The sequence below is a fragment of the Nansenia antarctica genome (assembly GCF_963989245.1).
Source record: "Nansenia antarctica genome assembly, chromosome: 8".
NCBI classification, from domain to species: Eukaryota; Metazoa; Chordata; class Actinopteri; order Argentiniformes; family Microstomatidae; genus Nansenia; species Nansenia antarctica.
In genome coordinates, this window is record NC_137678.1 from 23,227,350 (window position 1) to 23,239,004 (window position 11,655).

An 11,655-nucleotide genomic window follows, 5' to 3' on the forward strand; every position below is an offset into this window, starting at 1 on the left:
GCAGTGCCATAGACTGTCATTCGGCCGGCGCCCCGACTCCTCCCCTATGTATTTTCACAGTGAATTTTACACACGCACACAGATAAAATGTTTATTGTATTGGAGGATTTTTAATGAATGCTGATAGGCGCCGACAGAATATCAGCCGCATTTTATGAATAAACAATGTTTATTTAAAAAAATATTTTACAAATAGCAACGAGGAAGTGGGGCTGCGTTGGAAGGTGGGGGCGGCGCCCTAGCACCCTCTATTGGCCAGCCGCCACTGATAAGATATGAGTAGCTCTCGGCCACTTACATTTTTTCAAAGTAGCTCTCGGATGAAAAAAGGTTGGAGACCCCTGATATAAATAATCAACCATAAAACCAAGAGATGACGGGTTGTTGCTGGGGTTTCACATTTGGGTATTTTCTCCCGACAAATATGCTTATTTAAATATTTAGGGTTATGGTTATTTTTATTTTATTGTTTTATTTAAATTCTTCGTGAATAACTGATATTTTGGGGGAAACAATCTCTCTCTTTCACGGCTGGCTGGCTGACTGGCTCTCTCTCTCCCACAGGACTGAGCGCCATCTGATGGTGACATTTGGCATGACATAAAATATATTCCTTTATTTGAAATCAACCGGAACGGTTGTCGAGGAGGAGGTAAACAAGACGACCACCCTGTCAAGACAAGAGCTGTTATGTTATCGTGTGTTTCTCTGTGTTTGTATTTGACTGATTGTTTTGTTTATTTCAAAACCAGGTTTCGGTGGGTTCCTCCCTGCCATGAAACAGATCGGGAACGTCGCAGCTCTGCCTGGAATAGTACACGTAAGTAGCGCTACTACGCAGCATTGAATTCGCTGGTGAAGATGGGTGCTACTTGCTGGTTAATAATGTAAAGGTCGTGTTCTAATATCACTTCCAAATTCAATGTCGTCCTCAGAAATCCATCGGCCTTCCGGATGTCCACTCTGGGTATGGATTCGCCATCGGAAACATGGCTGCCTTCGACATGAGCGACCCCAATTCTGTAGTGTCCCCAGGTACGTTGGTTTGTGACACACACACACACACACACACACACACACACAAACACACACACACACACACACACACACACACACAGTGTCCCTCGTGCCATCCTGTGTGTGCCTCTGGGTTCTGTGCAGGTGGCGTCGGTTTTGACATCAACTGCGGCGTGCATCTGCTGAGGACCAACCTGGAGGAGGGGGACGTGCAGCCGGTGAAGGAGCAGCTGGCCCAGGCCTTGTTCGACCACATCCCCGTGGGGGTGGGCTCCAAGGGGGTCATCCCCATGAACGCCAAGTAAGCACCCACCGTTTAAACCAGGGGGAGGGGGCGGGGGGGGCAGAGCCCAAGGAGCTGTCAGGGAAGTCGTTCATTGCCCTGGCTGGCGGTAAATCCCTTAGCCTTCATTACCAGTTGCACCCAGCCTGTCTTGAGTGAGTCTTGCTTACACCACTGTTACATCAGTGGCCCGCTTCAAGGTGGGAGGGAAGGCTGTAGCTGTGTCCCCGATAGATAGACCCCAACCTTAGTCGCCACAAGTAGTTGTGTGTTTGTTGTGTGGACACATGGTAGTTGTGTGTTTGTTGTGTCTGGTGTTGACATGCCGTGTGTGGCGTTGACCTGCTGTGTGTGGCGCTGACATGCCGTGTCTGTGGTGTTGACATGCCGTGCGTGGTGTTGACATGCCGTGCGTGGTGTTGACATGCCGTGTTGTGGTGTTGACATGCCGTGCGTGGTGTTGACATGCCGTGTGTGGTGTTGACATGCCGTGTGTGGTGTTGACATGCCGTGTGTGGTGTTTTTCGATTAGTCTAACGACTAATTTATCGATTAGTCTAACGATATTATTTTTTTACTGTTCGATAAAAATAAAAAAAACATTTCTTATCATGTGTAGGCCCCTTAATTTCCACCTCACTGCTATGTTTAGCCAACTTGAATGCCAACATGGCCATTTAGAAGTCTGTCCATCACCACAACACATAGCTAGCTAGTAGCTACATAGCTAGCTAACGTTACTCTCGCTGCTATGTTATGATTAGCTAAATTGATGCTAACGTAGCATGCGAGCTACGAGCTAGATAACGTACAGTAGGTGCGAGCACCACAATGACAATAGGCTACCGTAGCTAGCCAGCTACATAGCTAACGTTACTAACACCAGAAGACAAGACATGTGGTGAGCTACATTGCTTGTGTAACATTAGCTAGTAGCTATCCATTTTTCACTCATACACGGCCGGAAAAGTGAACATAAATACAACGGTGACTTACGGTGCTATCTTGCGGCTGTCTTCACAAAGAGCTCCAGGATGCTTTCGCATGAGGTGCTCGTTCATTGCAGATGTACTGCTGTGATAGGCCATTTCATTTCTGCACAGTTTACAGACCACCACATTGTTTTCTTTTTTTGTAAAGTACTCCCACACTTTGGACGATCGTGGGCGAAGTCTTTTAGCTGCTCTGCCTCCTCCATGTTTGCACTGGTCGCAGCCATGTTGTTTATTTACGACGCACTGACGCACATTACGCAAGTCGACGTATTGACGTAGTCGATTACGTCGACGCTGTCGACGCGTCGTCCCAGCCCTAGTGTTGACATGCCGTGTGTGATGCTGCAGGGACCTGGAGGAGGCCCTGGAGATGGGGGTGGACTGGTCCCTGAGGGAGGGCTACGCCTGGGCCGAGGACAAGGAGCACTGCGAAGAGTACGGCCGCATGCTCCAGGCCGACCCCAACAAGGTCTCCTCCAAGGCCAAGAAGAGGGGCCTGCCTCAGGTACCACCTCCTCCACAACCCACCTCACACCTTATAACACCTCCACAACCCACCTCACACCTTATAACACCTCCACAATCCACCTCACACCGTATAACACCTCCACAACCCACCTCATAACAGCTCCACAACCCACCTCACACCTTATAACACCTCCACAATCCACCTCACACCGTATAACACCTCCACAACCCACCTCATAACAGCTCCACAACCCACCTCACACCGTATAACACCTCCACAATCCACCTCACACCTTATACACACAAGGTGCCTCAGGTAACACCTCTACAACCCACCTCACACCTTATAACACCTCCACAACCCACCTCACACCTTATAACACCTCCACAACCCACCTCACACCTTATACACACAAGGGCCTAAACCTGTGCACATCGGAATATACGACACCCTATACCGTCGCTACCGATGAACTGTCTACACGTTCCACACTGCGTTCTCCTACAAACGCTGTGCCCCCCCCACCCCCACCCCCACCCCTTCGTCTCGTCCAGCTGGGAACGTTAGGGGCGGGGAAACACTACGCCGAGATCCAGGTGGTGGAGATCTACGACGACTACGCCGCCAAGAAGATGGGCATCGACCACAAGGGCCAGGTGTGTGTGATGATCCACAGCGGCAGCAGAGGACTGGGGCACCAGGTGGCCACAGGTGAGCCCCCCCTCTTTCCTCCGCTAACATTTCCCATAATGCACGTGGCACCGTTGGGCATTCTTTCTTTCCCCTGCCAGCCCAGCGTACATTTTCCCAGAAAAGCGCACAATGTCGTCAGCCACGCTGGTCTCGGTGCACGATGACGCTCTCCCATCCTGGTTAAGGGGACCCAGGATATATTCAGGGTATCCGCGGTGTCTTGAAAAGTATTAAAAGTTGATAAAAAGTCTTATCACGATTTTATGAGGTCTTGAATTTTGTTGGTATTTTTCTGAATTAGACTCTGTCCAAAGAGTTTGAGTCCTAATTTTTTTGGGTAAAAGTTCGTGAATTTATTAGTTTTATTAAAAAACTAACGGAAATTCTGTTGTATGATAGTGGTCTAGTCTATTGCAAACTAAAACTGTTAAGTTAAAGGTGTCACTGATGTAAACGGTTACAGCTTGAAGTGGCGGTGAGGTCTGGAAAGATATTGACAAGGTCTTTAAAAAGTCTTAGAGAGGTATTGAAATTAACCTCAAGATTCTCCCAGAAGTATATACCCTGGTATGTGTGTGTGTGTGTGTGTGTGTGTGTGTGTGTGTGTGTGTGCGCGCGTGCGTGTGTGTGCGCGTGTGCGTCTGTGTGTGATCATGCCCACACAGTTTGTGTGTGTGTGTGTGTGTGTGTGTGTGTGTCATCGTCATCATGCCTACACAGTTTGTGTGTGTGTGTGTGTGTGTGTGTGTGATCATGCCCACACAGTTTGTGTGTGTGTGTGTGTGTGTCTTCATGCCCACACAGTTTATGTGTGTAGCGTGCGTGTGTGTGTCATCATGCCCACACTGTTACGGCTGGGCCGTCACACACGCCCTCCCCCGCCCCCACAGCTCGAGCACCCGCCCCTACAACTCGAGCACAGCGTGCTCTCCGCCGCAGGTGAATCTCGTTCCCGGTGATTGGAGGGTTATCCAGCCACAGTCAAACCAACACACCTGTCTCCACTCCCAATTAACCCTCTGGCTACATCTACCCTGGACTCCCTTCATTCATCGTCAGTTCTTCCCTAAGAATGACCTGGCAAGTATCCTCTGTGATTAGTTATGAACTTTGCTCTTGTGCGTATTCTTGTGATTCGTTGATATCTTGTGTACTGGCCTACCGTGGAGACTTACCCTGCTTTCCTGTTCCTCCACAGCCCATGCCAACCACTACCGCCATCCCGCCAGGTTGAAACCCCCAGCCCGCCAGGCTGAAACCTCCGGACTCATCATCTGTGTTTCCACCCACCTGCACTGTAAATAAATACCCTACGGGGCTAACACTGTATTCTGCCTCCGGTGTCGTGTCCTTGAGCTCCCTCGCCCCCGTGTCATAACACACACAGTTTGTGTGTGTGTGTGTGTGTGTGTGTGTGTGTGAGTGTGTATGTGTATGTGTTACTTACCATCTTATCTTATCTTAGTACTACCTCTACTATACTACTTTTTCAAAACATATAAATAATAATTAAACACATGAGTTCAGTCCATTCAAAGTGGAGGAGGGGTCAAGCTGTCAATCAGAGGGTGAGGGACCCAAGTCTCAGACACAGGAAGTCTATCTCCTCAGCCAAATCTGGAACCCCGAAAACAACTTCCTGTTTCTGCCTTTTCCTTGGAGGCTCCACCTCCTCCTCCTCCTCCTCCATAAGTCTGGCCTTCCTCTTCTTCAGCAATGCTACTGAACGAATGATGGCCTCTCTATCTCTCTGGTGGTCACTCAAAGCCCTGGACATCATTCCTTTGTAGATGGGGACCAGACGACCCATATCCTGCTCAGAAAGGTTGTGGTCGTGCATGATCTGGTAGCAGTGGTGCTGGAGCACGGTCATGTTGTGTCTGAACCGCTGCTCCCAGTTCAGCCAGGTGTCCCAGGGTGGGAGACCAGGGGCGGCTGCCTGCACAGGTGTGTGAGGCTGAGGAGAGGGAGGCTGTAGAAGAAGTCATGATACATTTCTGAATAATTCTTGTTACAATGTAATTTCTTCACAAATTATGCAGTTTTACAAATACTTAGAGAGTTGTAGAGAGTTTTGGGCGAGAGAGAGGTACTCACTGGAGATGTGAGCCGAGGCTTGGTTGCACACCTGCCTCCCTCCCCTGCAGCAGAGAGCACCTGGAGTGTGGCAGAACGGTCAACTTGTTGAGTATGGACGCTCATTTTTGAAAAATGTGGAATTTTAGCTTGTAGAAATAAGTCACAGGTCTAGTCTTGGGGTTGTAGCCACCAAAACTGAATTCCATTCAACATTGCTGCCTATCAACCAAACATTCTAATCTCAAACATTCTGCTGAAGTTGCTAGGATTGATTGTGACATCAACATATTCAAAAGTAATTGCATCTTTATAATTCTTAGTTTCTATGGCAATGAGTCAAATGTGTATATTTTCAAATCATATTTCAGCAACCAAACATTCTAAATTCAGAGATTCTAAATGATTGTGATGGCATGTGTGTGTATGTGTGTATGTGTGTATTATTGTTTTAGGTTAATTGCAGTTAACTTCTTGTTCTTGGGTCAATTTATGTGGCTGTTATTTCAAACTGAAATAATATGAACTGATGTTGTTGTTGTTCATCTCAAAACAGCGTGCCTGGGCTGTGTTCATAAACTAGTAACATATTTACCCCGGGGTTGTAAGCGTGAGGAGTTTTTGTGGGGGGATATTTCTGGACGCCTACATTTTGTAGACGCCCTTGTTGCCATGGAGAAGGCCATGAAGCGGGACAAGATTGCGGTGAACAACCGCCAGCTGGCCTGCGCTCGCATCACGTCGGAGGAGGGCCAGGACTACCTGAAGGGCATGGCCGCCGCCGGCAACTACGCCTGGGTCAACCGCTCCTCCATGACCTTCCTCACCAGACAGGTACAGCAGACGATGGGGGGGCCGTGGTCGACGGAGGGTCGATTCTGGGATGTGACGTCCACGGGGGAAAGGGGCGGGCAGCGCTACCAGAAAACGGAGCCGATCAGGAAACAATAATAATAATAATACTACATTAGACTTATATAGCACTTTTCTAGACACTCAAAGACGCTTTACAAACTGAAAAGATCGAGTAGTAATAATAAAAAGAAACAAAAAATGTAATAAAATAATGTATAGGGGCCTAATTAAGGTAGTGCTGGGGACACATGGGAAGGGGAGGGGGAGAGGGTTAACTGGTGAAGGTGAGCTGGAAGAGGTGGGTTTTGAGGGCCTGTTTAAATGTTGGCAGGGTGTTGGCCTGAGAGGAGAAATGAGAGGAGCCACCCGGTGTCGTTCACGTATTAATATCAGAGTCAGAATCGCTTTTACATCTCACTGTACATCTCACTGTACACAGGTAAAATTCTTTGGCTTTGGTTCCTCAACATTGGCATTGCAGCATTCAGATACAAAATCACTATAATAATAATAATAAGTAAAATAAGTAATCCTACAGTAATAAAGTGAATAGAGTAATGAAGTGAATATCTCTGGTAGAAGTTGCTGGGACTTCCTGGCCTGACGTCATATCCCAGAGTCTACCTTTAATGACCCAAACATTTAAAAAGCTAGAATACCAAGATGCACCCGTTAGCACTCAAAGGTCAAAAGCAGACATTTTAGACGCCGCCGAAAAACGCCAATGTCTATCCGCGCGAGTTGAAACGTGTCAGAAGTGTACAGCACACACTACCTATGTACTCAGAGGTCTGAGGTGGTCATCGCCGTGGGTGTGTCGGTGTAACATCTCCTTGGTGCGGTTGTTGGTCCTCCCGTCCCCCTCAGGCCTTCGCCAAGGTGTTCACCACCACGCCCGACGACCTGGACATGCACGTCATCTACGACGTGTCCCACAACATCGCCAAGGTGGAGGAGCACATGGTGGACGGCCGGCAGAAGACCCTCTTGGTGCACCGCAAGGGCTCCACCCGGGCCTTCCCCCCGCACCACCCCCTCATCGCCGTCGACTACCAGGTACTGGCAACTACTACAGTCACCTGACACCTCTAGAGAATAGTCTACAATAGTCACTAGGTAGGCCAGGTGTTCTAGTGCTGTGGAATAGTCTAGAATGGTCGCTAGGTAAGGACGTTCTAATGCTGTGGAATAGTCTAGAATGGTCGCTAGGTAAGGATGTTCTAGAACATCCTGGGATGCTGCAGAGCTTGGTTAAGTCATTGCTTAATTTGTGAGTGTGGGGAACATGGCGCGTTCCGACCTGCAGGGGGAGCCACAGGACGGTTGGTGAAGGGATGGGGGCGCAATTGGCACCGGCTGATGCCAATTGGGTCCTCATCAACGTGCCCTCTTAATGTGTTGCTTTGTTTTCCCCCGGGACCCAGAGTAGGACGCAGTGAGCGGAGAATCAAGGAAGCGGGGAGAAAGCAGCGGAGAGTCAGATACGGAGACGTCGGAGAGCGCTGCAGGAGAGCCGCGACCGGAAGGGTCGGTCAGCGAGCGAGCGGAGACGTTCTCCCCTGAGCGAGGCTCAGACAAACCTGACTCCAAACCTGTGTGCTGCGCAAATAAAACCCGTTCTATAACCGCCGGATCATATTGTCTGTCTCCCTCTGTGCCCGAACTTGTTACAGTGAGCAACATTTGAAAAACAATGTTTACGTTATACTCGCCAAAACCGTATCAACTAAACCTCAGTCTCTGTTTCTATCTGCCGCCAGCTCACAGGGCAGCCTGTGTTGATCGGGGGGACTATGGGCACCTGCAGCTATGTGTTGACAGGCACAGAACAGGGCATGACTGAGACCTTTGGCACCACCTGCCATGGCGCGGTAAGCATCACCCAAGGCCTCTACGCCTCTCTCTCTCTCTCTCTCTCTCTCTATCTATTCTTCACCGCATCACCCTTTGATCGGCCGATGTTGAACATGTTGCTTGCTAGAGTTCCCAATAGCCACTGTCAATCGTTTTCAACCTAACAAAACGTTTTTTCACCATTTACTTCTGACCTATTTACCCATCACAAGAACTAAAAGGTTGTGTGTACGAGTGGTTCAACTCACCGTTGTGCTTTCAGGGTCGTGCCCTGTCACGGGCCAAAGCCCGCAGGAACTTTGACTTCCAGGACGTGTTGGACAAGCTGGCAGACAAGGGCATCGCCATCCGGGTGGCCTCGCCCAAACTGGTCATGGAGGAGGTAGGCAGGAGAAACCAGACAGTTATTTAAGCAATATCACACGAGAGGGAGTGCTGTTATACTGAATATCAGCACGGCTGTGATTCGGCCGCGGGCCGAGCACCGAAGACAATCACAGCCGTGCTGATATTCAGTATAACAGCACGACCTCAAGTGTGATATTGCTTTTATACAACAGTTCTACAGCACCATTTATTAGTTAACAGCAGGCGCGGATCTATGGGTGGGCCTGGGTGGGCCTTGTCTAGAAATCTTATTTATTCACAATAACAGATGATGACGCCACACGTTGACGTGCGGAGAGTCCGAGACAGCGCTGTAATAGTTCGGTGAAGTATATTTTTTATGAGACTTTCCAAGATTAAAACGAAGAGGGAAACATTTGTGTGGAACAACATTGTGTATGCCTTCACTGGATATAATAATATAATACAATAGAAGCACACAACTTTACACAACAATATATGTGTATACACCAGTTTACGTAAATCCCCTAATAAGCAGCGTTAGGTTTTGTAATAAAATGATGGATCACCACAACTGGTCCGAGCCAGGTACATGTATGATTCAACTTGAGCTTTCGGTTTGCACTGGACTGTCAACACCCACAGTTAAAAGCTTGCAAATGATAATACAGGCATTTCTTATTACAATTTCTATACTTGGTCCTCCATAGTTGATGGTTATTGGTTAATTCGTTGACTATTGCGGGCACTTGAATGCCTTGCGTGTGTGTATTATAATAACTTGTTTGGCTGTCCGTTGCATTCTCTGGGTAGACAGGTACTTTATTTATTTTCCGTTCGTTTCATGGTCTGCATAGTGATCTCCTCCAGTCCCTGCGAATATTTTGCGTGCGTGCGTGTGTGTGCATGCGTGTTGGTCGTACCCAAATGTTTCGAGCACCCACGAGCAGAAACATAAATCGGCGCCTATGATCGCGAGCCCGGTTGTGTTCCATCCATCTGGCTGCTCATACATAGGTCTAAAACGTGCGGTGATGAGTTTCACTCAGGCCCACCCAGATTTTTCCAGGCCTACCCATCAGCCACTTTCTGTATCCGCCACTGGTTAACAGTAATAAGCGACAACAGAATATGATTTGTTTGTTTATTTAATCATTTATTTTGGCTCCGCCAACAAAAAATAGTTCTGCAACTGAACTTCAACTGGACTGTTGAAGTAACCTGAACACAAACATGTAGTCTAATTAATGGTCATTTAGTAGAACACCTGTGTGGTGGAGTGATACATATAGTTAAAAGTCCCAGTGCTGTTATACTGTATATCGGCACTCATTGAATGCCTCTTGTCCAATCAAATTACTTAGTCGGAACTAACTGATGTATAATATAGTATATCTTTAATTGTATGTACATTACATTCTTAAAAAAAAAAAAAAAAATCTCACACTTGCTTTGTCAATGTTAACATACGTTTCCCATTCCAATAAAGCCCTTTGAATTGTAAATAGTAATTGTAAACATGTTTTATTGTAGTACTAGATACTAACCTGAAAGAACTGAATTGGCCTTTAGAGTCTTAAATAAAGATTTACCTCTGGAATAACCCTTTTAGAATCATAGCAGTCTTGTATTCCAGTACTACCAGACTCTATTTGGTGATGAATAGGGACTAATGGTGTTTTCTGTGTTTCCAGGCACCTCAGTCGTACAAAGATGTGACAGATGTCGTCAACACTTGCCATGACGCTGGAATTAGCAAGAAGGCCATCAAACTACGACCCATCGCCGTCATCAAGGGCTAAGGCGCTCGGCTCCGTTAATGACACTGTTAGCACTTCACCCAGGAAGCGCATGAGCAAATCATGAAGGAAGTGAACTGTCGGCACGAGGAACGACAGGGGGAACTGTCTGCCAGCGGAGCCTGCACAGACTGACCTCATAAGCAGCTTTTAGCTTATGACGTATGATTTCGACACAATTGACAGTTGGTACATTGATCAATCAAATTAGATGGGGGAAAGAGAAAGTCCGTAATATTTTAATTGATCTTCCTAAGACGTTTGAGTGGCGTAGGTTTTTGTTTGTTTTCCTCCTTTATGCCGATAGCAGTGGAATGGGACTTTTGGGGTTAAGCTACAAAACAGGTAATAAAAGAAAGAGCACCTATGATTCATTGCATCAAATGATAAGTTGTTGCTTTTTGTTATATTTCTTAAATAATGTTATTTTTAACTGTCTGTGTACCACTTTTCATTACACTTGACAGCTTTGCAGAATCATATTGTTAGCCTCGTAGCATCCCAGTGAGCAATTTTACGTTGATTAGACGTCTAAACAACGTCTAAATGGCCCGTAGACGTCTAGGCGAAATCGAGGCTAAATATCAGCCATTTTGGAAATTTAAAAAACGTCTATGTTTAGACGTTGAAATGCCGTTGAAACATAGACGTTGTTTCCCTGTCTATGTTTCAACGGCATTTCAACGTCTAAACATAGACGTTGTTTCAATTTCCAATTTGGCCTATATTTAGACCTTGAAATGCCGTTGAAATATTATGTTCCTGGAGGTACTGCAGTACCAGGTCGATGCGTGGTGTGGACGGAGCAAGCCCCTATTCCATCTCCCTGCTCCAAAAATCAATTTAATATAACGTCCCCGGACGTATCAGGTGTTTTTTATTGGTTTTTATAAAAACACAACACCGTGTATACAATCAATTAATCAAACAATCAGACATTTAAGACATTACATTCAACAACAACCAACATTAAACTAACTAAAGTGCTCAGTGTTCAGTGTATTGTCCAGTGTAGTGTAATGTTCAGTGTTCAGTGTTCAGTGTCCAGGTTCCAGTGTCGGTAGGAGGCAGGGGTAAAAAACCTGTTCGCTGTGCATCCGGGAAAAAAATTCCCCTGCAGCCCTCTAGTTGTAGAGCGACTACTATCCAGTTTGCCCACCAGTGCAAAGCCGTGGCTCCCCCACCTCCCTCCCCCGAGGGACCCCACACACCCGACTCACCCGACCCGCCCCACCACCGGCGCATCCGGCCCAGCCCACCAGGCTC

General features: G+C 47.3%; 1 protein-coding gene across 1 annotated transcript; it reads left to right on the plus strand.

Moving 5' to 3' along the window:
- Nucleotides 1-5,328: 5,328 nt before the first annotated feature.
- LOC308164035 (RNA-splicing ligase RtcB homolog) lies at nt 5,329-10,750 on the plus strand (the record flags this gene model as incomplete). The annotated part of the gene is made up of 6 exons (XM_080538199.1): nt 5,329-5,404; nt 6,192-6,367; nt 7,256-7,444; nt 8,149-8,259; nt 8,505-8,624; nt 10,285-10,750. The coding sequence occupies 6 exons, from the start codon at nt 5,329-5,331 to the stop codon at nt 10,390-10,392; spliced, it is 780 nt and encodes a 259-aa protein (XP_080394325.1). The 3' UTR covers nt 10,393-10,750.
- Nucleotides 10,751-11,655: the final 905 nt, after the last annotated feature.